Source organism: Symphodus melops (genome assembly GCF_947650265.1).
Source record: "Symphodus melops genome assembly, chromosome: 3".
Taxonomy (NCBI): Eukaryota; Metazoa; Chordata; class Actinopteri; order Labriformes; family Labridae; genus Symphodus; species Symphodus melops.
Window position 1 is genome coordinate 15660427 of NC_136693.1, and position 19482 is coordinate 15679908.

General features: G+C 43.3%; 1 protein-coding gene and 1 long non-coding RNA gene across 7 annotated transcripts in view; one reads left to right on the plus strand and one right to left on the minus strand.

The window, feature by feature from the left end:
* The window catches only part of chd9 (chromodomain helicase DNA binding protein 9), a 63338-nt gene that overhangs the window by 32296 nt on the left and 11560 nt on the right, over nucleotides 1-19482 (minus strand). For 5 of the 6 annotated variants that reach the window (XM_079340012.1, XM_079340011.1, XM_079340015.1 and 2 more), the window contains exon 3: nucleotides 8493-8899. In XM_079340012.1, coding sequence (XP_079196138.1) covers nucleotides 8493-8899 — 407 coding nt within the window. Of the gene's footprint in view, nucleotides 1-8492; nucleotides 8900-11258; nucleotides 12367-19482 lie in introns of those variants that run through there. The other variant, XM_079340016.1, reaches the window with a different exon arrangement.
* LOC306821527 lies at nucleotides 11943-13900 on the plus strand. Its single transcript, XR_013778806.1, has 2 exons — nucleotides 11943-12032; nucleotides 12365-13900. It is a non-coding gene; the product is annotated as an uncharacterized lncRNA (long non-coding RNA).

The following is a 19482-nucleotide window of genomic DNA, read 5'->3' on the forward strand; positions in this document are numbered from 1 at the left end:
AACAGAATATAACAGGGCTAAAGCATCGCTCTGATCCACATATGGGAGAACCTGAACTGTGAAACACGACACTTGAAAGCATCAAGATTAGCCAGTACAGAGACAGAACACTGATGGTGAAGTGGCTCCTTTGCATCCTGATATGGAAACATGGCTTTTCCATAAGTCACATGGCATAGTGAAGGTTTGGTATGATGAAAGCATGTATTCCGGATAAATACAGTACACGCAAAGCAGAAAGCCACATCTAAGCAATGGTTACAGCCTGTTCCGCCCAGCTGTGGCTGATACACAGGACCACCCAGGGTTTTACTAACGCCGCCGCACACGCACACGCTCACGCTCCGTTGGACCGGGTAGCTTCTCCACAAGCTGAAATGTATTAAGTCAAATGACAGGGAGGAAATGTAGGCATTCATATCCTCCTCTCACTGCTGAAAAGAGGGGCCTTTGGTTTCGGCTCGAGAGGGTGAGAGAGAAGCCTCCCTCATGTGAAGAACTGGATGAAGAGCTTTTCTGCACAGGAAGATCAAACGCTAAACACAACTTCTGACCTTGAACTAGAGGAGAAGGATGTCTTAGTGTTGTGGTAAAGGCTGGTGCAGAGCTAACTACAACATATATCTGGCCTTACATGCCTGACAGTATAACCTGTAAACTAACTGCACACAGGTGATGCACAACTGTTGAGGGTAATGTCGAAGTGAGTCCTCTTAACAGACTGGGTCGTATTGGCCAGCCTGCTTTGAAACTGGTTTTTTGGCACACTATAACAAATATTAGAATGCCAAACCATTTGGCAGGGAGCTTTGCAACAGCTGTCATGTCATTTTCATTGAATCAAAACAGTGGGAGAAAACAGGAATATCAAGTCCTTATTGTCAGAGAGGCAACGTGTGAGTGAAAAACAACCATCCTTGATTGATAAATAATACATACATGTGAGGATCATTAAGTGATCGACCAAATACTGAAACTATTTGGATCTAAAGAGCAAACTGTGAGAAACGTTCTTTTGAAAGGAGAATAGAAGCCTTACTTTTAACTCACAAGAATAATGCAGCTGTATTATATGAGAATAATCGATTCAAGCCTATTTTTTTTCCCACACGTTCAATGATCCAATAATATCCATCTCTATCACTGTGGACATGTCGAGTTGTTGTTTGGGATATTAAATCTGTTTCTATGAATTCAGAAGAAACAAATGTGTTTGTATTCTTCTTGAAACCATTAAAGTCACTTGTTGAAAGTGTTGACAGCACTGACTAAGTAGGACAGGGAAGCCATACATAATGAATTATACTTTATATAACATATAATGAAGTACACTTTGTTTTGAAAGTGGTTTGTGTGCTCGTATTTTCTTTTTTTCATTTCCTGTTCAGCTTCTTTTTTTTCCATTTCATTATTTTCATTGTTTAAAGAACTCTGGATGTTACGGTCTACATCTTGTTGTTTGAATATTAAATATCATCTTTCAGTTTCCACTCCCACTGGTGTTTTTGGCCTCTGATCAACATGTTTGTTGTCTGTAATTTCGCATCTGCACGCTCTTTACTCCGCTCGGGTCAGGGTTAGACAGTCCCTTTATGTTTGCTACTGATGCAGAGGAGAGAGATCTATTTGGATCTCCAGCAGGATTTAAAGAGGTCATCCTCCAGACATAATCTTGCATCTCTAATTAGACTACAGCCGCCCCTGCTCTGACATTACAGAGCGAGCCTCACTGATAGGCTAACAGTAGATTTTTTTGGGGGGGGTTTTCATGAAAATGATAGCCTCGTTGCTGTTGGAAGCTTACTTGGCTCCCATCCTCCTATTGTGCCAAATAACCTCCATCCCTTGTCCCCCCAGTGTTGTCCTGCCCTACTTGGCATGCTGCCACCTGGAGTGTGTGTGTGTGTGTGTGTGTGTGTGTGAGAGAGAGAGAGAGAGAGAGGGTTGCGTTTTAATAAATTCAGGTTATGAAAAGATACTGTAGTGCTTCGCGGGCCGAGACTGCAATGTGGTGCTTCAGCATCTCGGCGCGGCTTTCATCGCCTTGAATTGTGTCTACCTCAGAAATTCTGATTGTGTGTTACTGAGTCATCTTGAACGGCTCGTGAGTGTGTTCTGTTTGTGTGTGCGTGTGTGTGTGTGTGTGTGTGTGTGTGTGTGTTTTCTTTTTTTCATCCTGAGGGGCTTATTGAGACAGTAGTGCTGGTTCTTGACAGGAAATCCCCCTTCTTATGAATGGAAGGCTATAATCTCCGTGCCACACAACACACAACTGGAGACAGTAGTAAAAGCATAATCAAGCCCGCTCTCCGAGACAAACACTCTATCAGCACGGTGCACATGGACACATAGGGGACTGCTGCTTAAACAGCAAACACTTTGAAAATGGCTCGCACAGACACACGCACACACACACACACACACACACACATACCGACACACGAGAATGAGTACACGGGCATGACTTTCAACACAAAGACATTCAACACAGACCTCACAAACATGCTAATGTATCACATGCAGACACACGTGTGAACATGTACGCATACACACCCTGCAAGGGATTAACTAGGAAAACACTCAATTAAAAAAAAAAAAAAAAAAAAAAAACTGGGGGAAAAGAGATTAGACGGCGAGCAGGCAGCACTGAAATATGAACAGCTATACGCTGCAGCGTATACACCAGACTTGAACCTCCATTTTCTATCACGTAATTGATCTCACAAGCTCCATTTTGTTTGATATTTTTTGCTGCAACCCTGCTGCTTTGTATAGTATCAGCAGATTTAGAACACGCCTGCTTACGGGAAACACTGGATGCAGAGCTTTTGAGCAGGCTGGAAATTTATATGGGGAGAGGGGGGGGGATGTAAAGGAGGAGGAGGGGGAGGAGGGAGAAAACAAAAAAAAAAAAGGGAAAGAGCGGCACGGTGCTTTCATCTGATGATTACATGAGGTTATTTTTCATCAGGTAGGCTGCCTAGAAAAGCCAATTCCAGCCCTGTGGAGGGATGTGATCAGTGAAGCCTGGCCTGCTAAATAACCCTTTCCTTACACAAGGAGAGATTGTGTCAGTAAATATAACAATGCAATATGTTGCTGTTAAAAAAAATAATAACAAAAAAAATCTACCAGTTCCGTTGTTGCAATTGTTAAAAATTGAGTTGCAGAAGATCGGATGTTAAAGATATCTCAATTCAAACAAACTGAGAAACGGGTCCTATCATCGCGCTTCGAGGTGAAATATGTGACACCCTTTTACAATCAAAGTGTCATACACAACACGATGAATGTATCATAGAAACATTTAATGACGTTAGAAGACGTGCAATGAATGAGGCCTTTGTTTGAGTGCAGATCTCTCACAGCTTTCACACTTTCACTCCTTTTCAAACAAATTGTTTAAATGACATAAATAAGGTTTTTTTGGGGGGGGGGGGGGGTCTGGATTAACGAATCATTTTGATGGGATTCCTCCAGGGTTATTCTCCATCCTTGTCCATGTGTCTCTGAGTCTGTGTAAGCTTTGATAAAGGTTCAAGCACCACGGGTCATTTCTTAATGAAGAACGGTATCAAAAATATATTTCACATTCAAGCTGTTTAACTACATGTTGGCAGTAGCCAGCTTTAATGCACTAACAGTATTTAAGCTAACTAAAACATCACTTGGGACTGGAAGAAAAAGAAATGTGATAAGCTGTTGTGTTTTCCTTAATATTCCTCCTTCATATCCCAGTACAGTAAAATGCTAGTTGTTTGTTTTTCGTTGGTCAGTGATCTTTTCTTGGCTTCGTGTCATGTTGCCCCGTCCACCTGTCAAAGCAGCTGCTTGCATCCATATTTTGATCAGCTGCTTCCATTGATGTTTCATCAGTCAGACAGTGTTTCCATATGATGATGTGAACCCTCACTTGCTCGGCAGGCGGCTGGCAGAGTGAGGCAGCAAAGTGATCCAGAAGGCAATTACTGGCAATTAAACGGAGCGGATGCTTCGAGTACAAACGCAGGTAGCAGCGACAGCACGGTGGCCTCGCAGAAGCCGAACCGCCAAGTACAGAGACAACTCGGATAAAAGCGGTATCTCAAGCCCCGTTTCCCTGCTTAAAGAAGAGTCAGATGTAATGGAAGACTGAGCATACAGTCAACACACACACACAAACACACACAATGTCTAGCTTCCTGTATACAGAGCCAGCACACTGTCTCAACAGAGTGAAATAATGACTCTAGCAGAAGGTTAGTACCTCTGCAGCTGAGCTCCATTAATATTGTATGGGGAGATCCTGGGCGGTGCGTGCGTATGAACGGGGCTCTCCTGCACTACACGTCTGTCCTGAGGGCTCTTCTGTTATCTGTCTTCAACACCTCACTTAAAGTGTGCATGCCACTGTTGTCTAACAGAGATTAAAAAAGTGTGGCATTAAACTCAGAGCCTTGCCGTACGAACATCTGCAAAACTTTTTACTGACATTCGCTTTAATTACAAATTTGTCTTCCCCATTGTCACACATTCACAACAGTATATGTCTTTTCTTACACTTGCTGAAACTAACTAAAATGCAGGTACTTTCTTTCCGTTTTCTTCACAGTTTTAAAATGGGTTCCGTTAGCTGGACAAGCTTCCTCCTGTCAGTCTTGCATCAACTCACACCACATCTACAGTCAGATGTCGTAAATGATTGCGTACGTGTCTAAAAAGGGTCTGACTTCTTTTACCGACAGGAATGTATTCTTTTTACGCATTGACTAAATGTTCATTTATAAATAAAAAGGGATGACTCATTCTAATGTTTAAAATAATACACCTGCAGATGTTTTTCTTTTTGCGTGATAAAAAGTGTTGACAAAGGGAGAACGATGTGGTCATGTCAAAAAGCGTAGTATTTATGTTCGAGTCCTCGTGTTGACGTTACAGCGCCATTAGACCGCGACGGGCTCCGACTTCTCAGGATTCGATGCCGAGACACGCCGACAACTCAAACTGTGACGTTTCCTTACATCACATGACACAAGAACCTTTTCAACAGCGTGGTCATAACGAGTCATATTTTGTTGATTATTACAGCCAGGCGTCCAGCCTCGCTGTAACACAACTCTCTGCTCTTTACTCTTCACATTCTGGTTAAAGAGAAGAAGCTCGGGGTTGGTTTGATTTTGAATCTTTGCACCTCATGTGAAAGATTCACACACTCCCACAAACCTCTTGTCATATTGATGTACATCACTGCCATAGTCCAACAGTGGCCGATAGTGGGGTTAGACCAGACGAGACAGCGTTCACACTGTGATATCAATGTTGACCTTTCCTGCTTTCTGCAGACTAAAATCTTCCTTTGCTCATATGGACAAAAGGAGGCCAGTCAGTGTGCTAACAAAGGCTCGTGAAGGGGCCTTTCACCAACTTACTATGTTGGAGACACGTCATAAATGGATGTACTGTAATTCTTGTACACATTACCTACAATGATAAAAAAAAAGGAAAAAGCAGCATACAAGCATTTATTCAAACTCCACAGGCTGAGAAAAATGTCATATAAGTTCAAGGCCCCTTAAATTGTAATCCTTCCGTTAGATTTGGCAGGACTCTCTCTTATGACTAGAGTAAATGACGTGAATGATTCAAAATGGCTGGAATGTATGATGTCATGAAAGCTATAAAAGGTTAACTGAGACAATAGCAGGCCGAGTTTCAACCTGATCTGGAGCTTTTATTTTTCTGTTCGTAGGCCGAGTACGGTTACAGTGAATAAAAATGGATTACACAGCAGCCGACCTTCTCTTCCAACGATGACATCATTGAATCAAGATTCAAATAGCAAAAGTCAGACCAATCAGTCAGCTGCTATTCATGACTAACAAGCTCGCATTTGATTAAATGCTGATATGGTAAAACGAATGTGTCTCCACCACGGCCAAGCAAAGACAAACTGAGGACAAATATCTCAAACTCTTTGAAATATCTTTGTTCTTACCTCAGAGACATCATAGAACTCATCATCATCCCCCAGTTCCACCAGCGCACCCCCACCGTTCTGTTCATGGATGGTAATGCTCCGCCATCCCTCGTGCCAGAATGGTCACAGCTCGACTTCAGGAAGTCCGAGTGCCTCATATGGTATGACCAGCAATGTCCCCTGACCTGAACCCCATAGAGCACATCTGGGACCAGCTGAAGCAGCGAATTGATACTTCCCCCAAGTGACCTGACAGAACTGCGTGTAGCACTTGTGGAGGAGTGGAAAGCATTGCCTCAGAACAAAATCATGAGGCTCGAGCATGAGAGGCCGCTGTCATGCTCTCATTGTAGCATATAGTGCAAACTAGGGATGGGCACGAGCACTCGCCACTGACTCGATTATTCGAGTTCCAAGTCATTACTCGCTCACCTGTGCGAGCGTTGCTTTTGGCTCATACAGCGTTATTCTTGTAACCCAGCTTTTTATTTTCGCCTCACTGAATACACAAGCAAGGAAAATAGTGAACGGGATACAGGAGTATGACTTCTCCGGCCACGGCTTCAGCACACTTGAGTCAGATGTCAACAAAAACAATAGGCAGTTACGGCAACTCTCAAGGGACAAATTAGACAGAAAGCAAAAGCACAACAAATACAGAACTGTCTGCTACACTTGCGACATGTCAGTCAAGAAAAGTGATGATAAAACGATGAAATGGATGTTCAGTGCAAGATTTGTGACGTTGAAACTGCCTACCAAAGAAATGATGCTTGATACTTAAAACACATTTTGGAAAACAGCGGAGAGCAAACAGGCAGTCTCGCGTCACGTCATTAGCGCTGTTAGCACACGTCATTAGCCTGCTACCTGTTACCAAAACGGTAACTGGAGATATACTTCCATTAAGTTTTATAGAAGGAGCTTGAGAGAGCTCAGGGTGTTTGACGAACCGGAGTACAAGCTACCATCACGGAGAACAACAGGTACGGGACTGTTCTTTCAGAGTGTTAAGCAACACAGCACAAAGATTATAGCCTACGCTGCTATCGTGACATGACGCTTTCTGTCGTTGGCTATTTATTTACATTTATTATTAAATATTGTATGTTTATGTCATTTTACAGGAATAAAAATCTTGCGTCTGATTGCAAGATTTTTTTAGTGATAAAAAATAATCATGCAAATAATAATAATCTGCCAGTACTATATACTATACAGTAATTTACTGTTATCTCTGCAGTCGAGTACTCTAATTACCTAATGAAAGAGTACTCGACTGCAGAGATAACAGTAAATTGCCACCCCTAGTGGAGCTACTGACTGTCAATTTTGGTTATTGAGGACTAATTTTGTTATTGTCTAAATGGTCAGGGTAATAAATATTACACTAATGAAAATTAATTTTCATTCATTAATGGAACTATTACTTAATTTATTAAAATTCAGACCAAATAGGAAATGCAGCCATGTAAATAACAATAATCCTTACTTATTGTGAGTGGTGTATACTGTTGACCTTTGTCACGCTCTCTCATGCTTCATCTTTGAAAAGGAATGTAAACAGGCCTTTCTCAACATGGTAAGAAATGGATAGATTCATGGAGAAGAACATTTTGACATGACATTATCTTAAACCTCTCTCTCCTCCAGGTCTCTGCCTCAGCCCTCACATTTGCACCAGCTGATAATTCAATAGCTTCTGTCGGGTGTGGCTTATAGCAGTTTAAACAGGGGGATGGGAGGCCGATCACAGTATCTATACATCAGCACGACTTGCCTGAATATACTCAGCAGCAGTGTCTCACTTCACACATAAATTCAGCCTTTGTTTGCTCCTCCCATGTCTGCGCTGATGACTGAGCCTGCTTTATTGTTATTGCGGGCAGTAAACGCTGTCGAACTTTGAGCTTCCATCTTGACAAGCACAATGTTCACACAGTATATAATGTATCCGCAAAAAATAAATAAATTTAAAAAAAAACCCACCACAACACAAGCGGCTTCAAAACTGTAAAAAGGCAAGAACTGAACATGCGACCGGTGTTCGAAATCTAAAAATAAAGAAATGGGTGCAGAAGAAATGATGACACCCTCAGATCAATGTTGATCTCATAGAAAGAAAAGTCTGCAAAGAAACTACACGTCTCTTATTTTATGTTTAGATTAAAGAAGCTTTGCTCCATTCAAAATATTGTAAAATAAAGACGTGCATCTTGTCGTCTTCTATGATTTACATGTCTTATAATTATTGCTATTCCATGAAGAAAAAATTGAAATACCTTTTTTTAAGATGAACATGTATAGAAATCTAAATGATTGCAGCTCTATCTCGGGGTTTAATGTGCTGTAACTCTCCTGAGGGATGCCAGTACATTTACAATTTACCCACTGCAGTGGCATATGTCACTTTTTGTATTTAGGCTCATTAAACACCGCAGTGGTTGGCTGACCTGATGAAAGCTCCACTCATCGTATTATTTGTTTGAAACGAGCGTTTCAGAGCTTTACAGTATGAACAACTGCGGTTACATACCCGATCTTGGCCTTCTGCTTGGGCTTGGACGAGGGTAAAATGCAGACCTTCCTACAGGCCTTCTCTTTTGGCCGCGTTTTGCCGTTTCCTTTGTGCTTGCGCTCACGGTGGCTCTTGTGCTGCAGAGAAGAGCTGGGGAAGCTCTCCGGGCTCATAACTCTGGGGATGTTCTTCTCCCCACGCTGCCGGGCCTTAGCAATGGCCTCTGATATTATTCTGTTGGCCTTCTCCTGCTTGTCCAGAATATTCGCCTCCATCTGATGATGCGTCCTCCGCTGCGTTCGCTTCTCTGCTGGGGAGCTGGATGAGGATGACGACGATGAGGAAGAGGAGGACGATGAGCTGCTTTTCATCGGGGGACTTAGGACCCGTACCTGGCTACTGGGACCGTTAGCATTCTTTCGAGGCTAGGAGAGCAGAGAGAAAGAATTATAATTAGTATTTAGAACAATCCCCCTCTTTCATGCAATGATCTCATTCAAACTACAGACATAATGTCTTCTCTTGTAGATGACACAATCCTGACTTTTTAACACACAGACCTAGAAAACGGACACTTGCCCTTTAAATCAGAGCTGAGTGACCGAAGCTTGCAGTGGAGGAAAAACAAAACACAGCAGTGTTTCACAAATGTTCAGACTGACCCCTTTACTCGAGCTGACTTTATTCAAACTACAGATTCACCAAGTGTAAAAATAAGGCCTGAAACTGACAGGGATTTTCACTACCTCTTTGTAAATCCTCATGTCCTTTTTCTGTAACTGAGCTGTGAAATGAGATGCAGTTAAACTGCCGTTTGTGGTCCCTCCACTTGAAATCTTCCTCCAACATCTCTGACTTCTTCCTGATCTTCCTAAGACATGATAGAAGACTCCCACACTGCTGACATTTTCTTCCATGGAGGATACTAACACTGGTGCGTGCCAAATTGTTTTCCGATTGGCCACACAGGACCATTATTGGCTGCCATTTATCGGTTTGCATTGGTGCACGGCGACTTTCAACGCAAAACACACATCATGCGTCCGATCTAGCACTGCATGCAACGATTTCAGTTTCTGATATGCTACAAACATCGTCTTCCGTAACATGTAAATAAAATCCATAAACATCAAGTATTATATTTGTCATCCAGCTCTGCTATGATGTGAATAAATACAGACATGACATGAACTGACTGTAGTACTCTACGTTCTTCTTCTATGAACATGTAATACACTGTATCCATGTGATGTGACCACTACGACTTCACTCATTCAGAAAAACACACACACACACTCCTCCTGGCTGTGTGAATGTCTCAGACAGCAGAGCTCGTTGCTGTCCACATCCCTGACGATGGGTCCGCACAGCCCCACGTGACGCTCACTTCACACCTCCTGCCTCCCATGTAACACGCACCAAGCAGACTTTCACTATGAGAAATGCCACTCTTTCCAGACAATAATTCACGTGGATCAGGTCGAGAGGACTCGGAAACTCTGACACTGACAACCGTGTGACTCGAACACTCGGCGAGCATGGAGCAACTGAAATGATTTTCGGTGCGAGCTGTTCAAAAGGAAGGGGAAACACCAACTACTGTAGGTGTAGCAGGTTTCAGTGAGCCTTGCAGACATAAATAATCCAGCCTGGCTGACACATGATAATATGTGAATAATAGATGTTGTGACTACAGTTGTGCCTTGAGGTGGACCTTGAGCCCAGCAGCAAGGTAACCCATAAATGGATGACCTAATCTAAAAATGTGTTGCGTATGCCTCTGGCCCACACTGCTAGTTAAGTAAAAAAAAAAAAAAAAAGAAGAATGAGTCTGAATCTCAACAACAGGGTGGGGGAAGGACTTGACTAAGTAGTGAATTCATTTGCAAAGAACGGGTAAAAACACACACACACACACACACACACACACACACACACACACAAGCCCTGCATTATGATTTTCACGTGTGCAACAGTGCTGAGGCTATTAGGAAGACATTTGCTGGAATGTTCTCATTCAAGTGAAAAGGTTAAACAAAGACAGGGGGAGGGATTTGAAAGCAAATCTTAACAGAGGAAGAACATGAGAGCACGTGAAAGAAGCAAGAGGAAGAAAAAAAATATGAAAATAGGCTTCTATCACAGAGAGAGAGACAGAGAGAGAGAGGGGAGGGGAGGAGGGGGGAGAGAGAGAAAAGATAAAATGCACCAAATGTGAGAGCACTGCAGCTGTGTAATACATCTATAAATAACTGAAATTACAGCCTGCCAGCACTGCAGTGATTTCAATCTCTCTAGCAGCACGTAGTCCCATGGAAACGGCGGGGACCATTACAGCCCATGAAAAGGTAAAGTAAGCTTCATTTGGGCTGGCCAGCTTCCCCTCGCTCTCACCCCTTATTTTCCACATGTAGTGAGCTCTCTGCTGACTGACAGGTTCAACTCATGGAGGACGAGCGCGCACACACACACACCATACACTACGTAAACTGGCGTGCAGAGCAGCTTGGGGAGAGGAATCCGAAAGAGTGCAGGAATGGGATGTATGGAATGAAGAGCCAGTGGGGGGATGGGGTGGGGAAAGTGTGCCTTGATAAGGTCTAGCACAGCAGAGCAAATGAGTATGAAGGGGAGGAAAATAAAAGCAGCAATGAGTTCAAGATGGCGGCAGTGCAGCATGAGCCAGTAGCAGAGAAGGTTGTTCAGTTCCTGCCGGCCCCTCCTCCTCCCCCCCCCCCACCCCTTGTCCCTCCTCCCTCCCAGCTCTCAGCGCAGCTCACTTACCCTTCCTCTTGGCCTCTTCACTGTAGACATGGTGTGTTGTTTCTTTTTTTTTTGCTGTTTTTTTTCTTCCTCTTTCCTCCCCCCTCTCCAACCGGCTAACAAAAGCGTTGCCCTGTCGCCGGGTTTTTCTTCTTCTCTGTTGCTTGCTCAAAGCTTTCTACTCAAAAACACTCTCTCTTTTCCCCCCTCTATCAACAGTCGATTTCTCTCGCTCTTCCTGGAACCGTGGCTGTCCCCCCCTCCCCTCCCTCGCTCCTGGTTTGCCTCCCCTCCTCCTTCCCCGGTCAGCTTCTCTCCTCGGGCGAGTGCGAGAGTGCCGGAGCTGTGCGTCTCCTCCTCCCCCAGCGGGCAGGGCTCAAGAGGAGCGCATGGAAGCTCTCTCTCTCCCTCTCTCTCTCTCTCGCCCTCGTTTGTCTCTTCACAGGGTGATGAGGGAGCAACGCTGTGGGCGGTAGAGGAGGTGCGTGGCAGTCCAGGAAGCTCTCATTCTGCTGCTGCGTGTTGCTTCGCCGTCGTCCGGCTTCATCCGAGTCTCCCTCACTCTTTTTTTCTCAGTGTGTGTGTGTGTGTCAGAGTTGCCTTCCCCTGCCTCCTCTCTCCTCCCCTCTCATTGATTCCTCTTTCCGCCTGCCTTTCGTGTGGGCTCTCCGTGTTCTCAGTGCCGTTTCCTTGTATTTCTCACTCTTTCTTGCTCTTTTTTTTTTTTTTTTTTTTTGCTTCGCCGTTTCCCTCTTTTTGTGCCTCACCTCGTCTTCTCCGCACAGCCAGGATAAGGTAGGTTACTCCATTTATTACACGGGGAAGAAAAAAAAAAAGAAAAAAAAGAAAGGCTTTTGTGTCAGCTTGCTTGCTTGTTTAGCTGGTTGTTTTTTCCTCCTTTTCCCCACTTGTCCCTCGCTGCCCTCCCCTCTCCCTGGCTGGGGCGTGTGTGGCGAGCTCGAGACTCTGGCAGGCAGAGCGGCGGAAAATGAAAGCACAAAGCAGCAAAATGCATCAGCATGAATATTAGAGATGTCGTTAAAACCCAGACTCGTTTTTCACTCTCTCTCTCTCTCTCTCTCTCTCTCTCTCCCCGGCTCGCTCGCTCGCTCTCTCTCTCTTTGTAGGGAAGTAGGCCAGCAGATGGTGCTAGCAGTTATTACATTAACTTTCACAACTTAACCCCCAAAGTACTGGATTTCACTCACTCAGATTGTCAACACGGATGCTTTTTTTTCTACCCATGAAGGTCACTGCCAATGATTTTATGATTTATTTATGGGCCAGCATCATACAGAAGGGCTAGTTGAAACTACTGATTAACTAATTCCCAGAGGTATCCTGATACATTCAGCACACCGAGTTGCAGATAGAAATAAAAACGTGTTATACAGCAGACTTACGTTTCCTTGACTCTACCAGACACAGTGTCCAGAGACTAACAGCTGGATTCAAGTCCTCAAAAGGTCAAGGCCTCGTCACCCTGTTAGCGCTGCGGATGGGGGGGGGGGACTTGGAAGTTTCCAGGACATGCAGCGCTCCTGTGCCCCAGAAGAAGATCTTGGGAGGATTGAGCCCGCTTCTCTGGGGACTGCTGACACCGTGATGCAGAGGGCCATGTGCACCGGCTGGCACATGCTATTGGGAGTATGCAGAGAGAGACACAGGGCTGGCCTGGAGCCAGGTACAGAGCACAACACTCCTGGGTCAGGCCTGAGCCCCACCAGCTTTCAAATCTTTTACTCTGCAAAAATGAGGCTTCTATAACAGTCAGCGTACTGCACACTTAACATGCAGCTGCACGCATTAATATGTGAGCTGGTCAGAGGAGCCGGGACTACTAGACACAAAAAAGAGAAGCTAAGAGGAAGGACGGGTCTTTTGATGGCCAGTCTTTAAACTATAGAAACTAGAGGTAGCACTACTTTTGATTTATTTAAGTTGACCATCATGATAGAAGTCAAGTCTATGTCAACTAGTCGCAAAGGATATTATCAAGAAAACCATGGGAGAAGAAGAATACTTTACAACCAACACAAATACTGATGGGCAAAAATGAATATATATTCTGCTAAAACTTGTCAAATAAAATAAAAACAGCAGGTTGCAATAAAGGATGCAACAACAGCACGTAAAAGTGCAACAAGTCACACAACAAGAGTTGGGTAACCGGAGCGTGTTTGCCAACACACAGTGAGAGTCCCGCTCAGTCAGAGTTTGAGATTTTCTATCCTGATAAATGATCGGCCGACATCCGACATGAAGCCACATCACACAGCTGTAAAGTTGACGAGCGGACTAGTCTGTGCAACGCATAATGCAAACGCGTCGTAATAATTGGGATGAGTGATTACCACACCATGACGCACGACACACATCGAAGATCTTCCAAATCTAAACGCATCTTGAGCGTATCCTTTTTAATACATCGGAATATTTCCATGTCTTGATTTTATGATAAGAGCATGACATCCTCAAAGGAACGCATGTTTTTGTTTTTTTTGTATATTGTTGTGTGTAATGTATCATATTGTTTCATTCGCTCTCTGCTCAAGTTACTCTCACTGGTGTGAATTATGTGGGTGAGCTGTGTAGGCCCCGACACAATATGGCTATGAATTTCATGCTGCACAGATAACCTTAATAAAGTTTTGAGAAACAAACCAACTGGTGTGGGTAGCGTCATTTTGAATGTGTTTGCATTAACTGTTTGTGTGTGACAGTGGAGGAGTGAGCGACCGACACAAACACCAAGGTTTTCATCTTTGCTGTGGAAGTTTTCTCACTATCACTCTGAGGTCGAGTAGTTTTACATTTTTTACAGCGTCGTATCTCTCACAGAGAGAGAGACACACACACACACACACACACACACACACACACACACACACACACACACACACACACACACACACACACACACACACACACACACACACACACACACACACACACACACACACACACACACACACACACACACACACACACACACACACACACACACACACACACACACACACACACACACACACACACACACGTGATAAGACTGGCCTTTCCTTTTTAACGGTGTGCAGCAGCAAGCAGGCATCAGATCCACCTGTCAGGCCCGGCCTTGGAGTTTGGACTTTAAAGCAAAGCGCATGCTTACTGGGAGCTCAACGGCAGCGTTCTCTCTCCAAGGTAAACAAATCTACAGGAAGATAACGCAACCAGGGCACACAAACGAACATCTCCTCTGGCTTCTGTTCACGGTTTAACTGAAAACAACGGGATAATTTTTTTTTCTTAGGTGTACTTGATTAAGTCACCTTTGAAATCACAACAGAACTATGTGGAATTTCCACTTTTAAAGTGGGAAAAAAACTAATAAAGAATAATCAATCCAAATAAAATTACTGATATGTCACATACCATTCGATAGGCGAAGTGTCGGACATAAAAAAAAAAATACAAATAAAAAAAAGTCTGAAAAACGCACAATAAGTATCTATCAGCCACATGACATAGAGCCACTTGGCAACTAAACGGTTAATATGCAAACAAGGCTGGCAGCTCTGTTTGAGGGGTGTGGCTTCCTTTTAGAATAGCTGAGGGAGGGGAGAAGAAGAGGAGGGGAGGGGAGTAGAGAAAGGGGAGGGAAGAAGGAGAGCTAGTAAAAAGAAGCAAGTGGAAAAAATGTGCATGTGCATGTGCGTGTGCGTGCGTGTGTGTGTGTGTATGTGTGTGTGTGTGTAGAGATAGGCTGGCTTTAGAGGCACAGGTGTCTGTCTCTGAACACACCATTAGTTCCCTATCAAAGGGAATGTATTAGCTAATAGGCACTGCTCTTATTTCTTGCCTGCGCCACCGTGAGAGACTCCACTAAGTCACCATTAGGGAAATGAAAGCTTAGAGCTAGCAGGGACTGAAAATGACAAGATGGCTAGCACCCACCGGTGCTTAGAGTCTACAGCCAGCTGCTGCTCTCATGCACAGAGATAAACTTGAATATGTCATCAAGTCTTAAAGGCGACTGTGATTCTGTGCACTGAATGATGATACTGGAGGCACACAGTTGGGCTTACACAATGCTGCTCAGTTAATTATCGACATGATTTTGTTGAGTCAACTACTAAACAACACACGGAGATACTAAACTACTATATTAAACCTAAGGCCTGATTATTTTGATTTAACAATCAACCTTTGCTAAACCTTTCCTTCACTCTTCATACTTTATTGAAGACATCCTGTTGGACTAACAATAGAATTTGTCTTTGTTTTTTTTCTAACAAACAAGAGTATCACAGATCTTATACATACGGTTTTGTTAATGAAACTGTTCAGTCTATTTCCCAAAAAAAAAAGAAAAAAAGATAAGGCCCTACTAATGAGGTGTTGGACTACAGGCAGGGTTGATAAATGAAAAGAGACGTGATACACAGCAATGATTCCTCAAGCAATTAAACACAGCACCATGCATTAGTGATCTATAGTCAGCACTTTTAGAGTACAGTCTGAGCTGCTCCAGATGAGCCGTGGTCACAGTGGCTGCTGTGGATCAGTGGGAGAGTCAGCCGACTCACCATCGGATGGTCAGGGGTTCAATCCCCAGCACGTGTGTCCTTGAGCAAGACACCAGCCGATCAGTGTGAATAGGTGACTATAAGACTAAAAATGTATCCCACCTAAAAAGACGCATGTGGTATAAAAACTCATGAACACATCTGGTCGTTGTTCTGAACTGTCAAAACGGAGCGCTTTATTCTGAAAATAAACTGCATGTTTTCTTGTTGTTTCTGTGTCTGATTTGAATGTTATCTGATCTTTGCTGTGCTTTTATTTTGAAGTTTATACAGTCTTGTACCTGTACAGAGTACTTTACTTCCTGAATGGATTTTAATCTTTCTTTAATTTTTAATATTTAAATAGGGTGATGTTTCATGTTTTTCTTTAATATTCTTAGAGAGAGTTTTCAATGAGCTGAGCACACATTGTAAATATCAATATTGTTTCTTTGATTGTGGGAGGGCCAATGAAAAGTACGGGATTAATATTCATTTGATTTTGCAGGCCTAACTGATGATTGCTTAATTGTTGATCAATAAACAGTAAAGTGGATACAACTATTCAGTCCACTTCAAGCTGGGACCTCACTGCTGCAGTCCAAAGCAACTCAAACAGGATTTAACAAAGGGGGAATATTATCCCCTAATTATTTATGAAGCTAATTAACTTGTATTCATCAAATTGAGCACAGCCGTTCCGACTGTTAACTAAAAGGTTGATTAGTGCAGACAGATTCATGTGAGGTGTTCCAGGTGCAGCATGTTGTGCCTAGGCATCTAGGACAGGAGTGAACACTAGGGGGTGACTGTGAGGAGACTGTATGGTCAGGAGACAAGCCCTTTCCCATCATCACTTCACAGTACACGAAGAAAAACATTCAATTACATCCCAAAACAGTTTTAAAACTGTAAATGTATTCAGTCTAATCTGTCCTGTGTGAACCTGGCTGCTAACTAAACAGTGTAAAACAGCTGTGAGTTCAGTTCAAGGTTTGTGCAGAATACAGAGTAAAGCCTTGACCTGGCTTTGTGTCAATCAGGGATTCTAACTCTGCCCTTCTTGCATCTTCACGTGTCAGCTTGGGGGGGGGGGGGCAATCACTCAGCATGAAGGATGATATTTTAGGGGTCAGCACGGTGTGCAAGAAGAGCGGGCATCAGCCAAAGTGTAAGCCAGCAGCAATCCATCCACTGAGGGACTTCTCTCTCAATTTCAATTAGCAGCTGACTTGTGATTCACAAAGCAGCAGGCTGTGTCACTGTAAAAAAAAAACAAGCTTCCCACTTCGAACTGCACGTCACATTTTTCTTTAATGAAACCGGTGCAGCTGTCACATATTCAACTTTATTCGTCCACAATATGGAAAATGCTCAATTCTGATTTCTCATCCAGAGTTTTTTCATTTCATCTTTTTAACAGCGGGGATAAGCTGTTTTGTTTTGCCTCGGCACAAGATGTCTAATATTCAGGAGAAAGTTCCTCTCCTCTGCCGTGTCATCTTAATGCCATTTGTTTCTCGTCTTCATGTTCTCTTCTTAATTTTTATCTTATGATGTCTGAACCGTGACGAATACATAAACCGTTCCACCCCTGGTAAACAACCAACTAGAGAAGTTATCAGTAGTAGCCGGCCACTCAAAGTTCCAGGAATTTTCAGGATCGCATATGTGGAAATGGCTTCTGAGTACAAATACAATGTACAAACATTAACAACAACAGATGAAACAAATGAAAACAAAGTCCTGCTACACAAAAAAACCCCTACTTTTTCTTTAGTCTCCTGATTCATATAAGTGTATTCATCACAGAAACCTCACAGCATTTCACTGATCCTTTGAAATGAGACTCTTCTCTTGACAACATGAACCCAAAAGTAGCGTCGGGCTACAAATTTGTGACAGTTGTGCAGGTGTCGTATATGACTCATCTGTTCCTCAGAGGAGAGATGTGTTTTGCATATTTAACAGCTTATGGTTTTAACGCTGCGGTGTCCCTTCATCGATATGGTTTGATTAAAGGCTAGGATGATTTGAGTAATAATGTAGTGCTCTCTGAATCAGAATCTGAATTCTGCAAAACAAGCGAGCCGGATGATGCCGTTCATTTATGGGAACACTGGTGCAAACTGGAGGAGGAGCTGAGAGGAGGTTCTTTAGGATGCAAAAGGGTGAGAGAGAGAGAGAGAGAGAGAGAGAGAGAGAGAGAGAGAGAGACACACACAGAGACACAGAGAGACAGAGAAGCTGGAAGGATGAGAAAGAGGGTGAATTCAGCGAGGGGCTAACTGCCAGACCTTAACAACTCCTTCATTATTGAAGCTGTGCAAAGTGAGAGAAGGGCCAGGATCGCACACAGACGCAGCAACGTTCATCTGCAAACAAGCAAGACAGAGGTGGTCAAAAATCGGCCTGCAGCCTTCAGGATATGATAAAGTTTGGATTATTTTCCTCCTGCTCTGATTTCAATCCTTTGCTGAGTGGACAGCAGGCGTCTTCAGAGTGGCCTCTCACAACAGCAAAAAAAAAAAAAAAAGGAAAGATTGTAAACTTTAGCCGAGGTTTACAGAAACATTTGAAAAATATTACAATTATTTAAATTATTTGTGAGGAAGAAAGCTGTTGCAAGGAATGCTGTGTTTTTACTAAAGGGTGCTGTCCCATATATGCCTGGAATAGGGATGAGTGAAGCAAATCTGGTTTGTTTTATATTGTCTGTTTTCAACACTGCTTGTAATGTGCCCTTGGGTTTTTTTTGAAATATTATTATGAATAAACATCCATGAAAGTGTAATTAGAATGCCAAACATTTGTATTGTTGGGGAAAAAAAAAAAAAACAGGACTAATCTGATGTACGTGTTTTGAGCTAAATCTTTGTCAACTCTGAGGGTGCGGTCACACTGGCCATCTGTACCGTGCTGTACTCAAGCACGCTCGCCCCCCACCCGCTGCGCCATTCCCTCCACTGGTCAGCACGGCCCACAGTCACACTGCATAAGGACTAAGATCCCGAGTACGATCACCTCTTGGACATAAGGTCATAATACATGCCTGCTTTAGGTTATTATGAAGTGTGCTCAGTTCACAAACTCGCTCGAGAAAAACAAGAAAGGGACACGCAGTCGAGTCCGCGTCTGCACATCGAAGAACAACAAAGAGGACATGACTGCTACGTTATTTTGAGTCATGTTTAGTCAGATAACGCTAGACAACTCTGGATTTATCCATAAGGAAGACTGTCAGGGTTGTGTACCTGCGTGCTCAAGCATGAAGTGTACCGTGCCTGAGCACAGTGCAGCACGGTCACACTGGCCAAACGAATGGGATTTTAGGGTTGAGGCGGCATGGTGGGCACAGTGTGGATGGCCAATGTGACCGCACCCTGAGTGTGGTATATCAGACACAAGCAGATAAAGACAACATAAAGCATGAAGTGATTTAAACAGAGAGAGAACGCTGTCAGATTCAACATTTTCAGTTTCTGCATTTATCCAGTAAAACTTTTTTACTTTTAGTTGTAAAAATGTTCTCATACATTGAACAGTAACTACATTCACACTATTTGTCCCTTCATTTGACAGAAGTTTCTAGACATGCACGGACTGATACACTTTTTGGTGTATTACTCCAAAAAAACAATTTTATATATATACCGTAAATTCCGTACTATTGAGCGCACCTGGATATAAGCCGC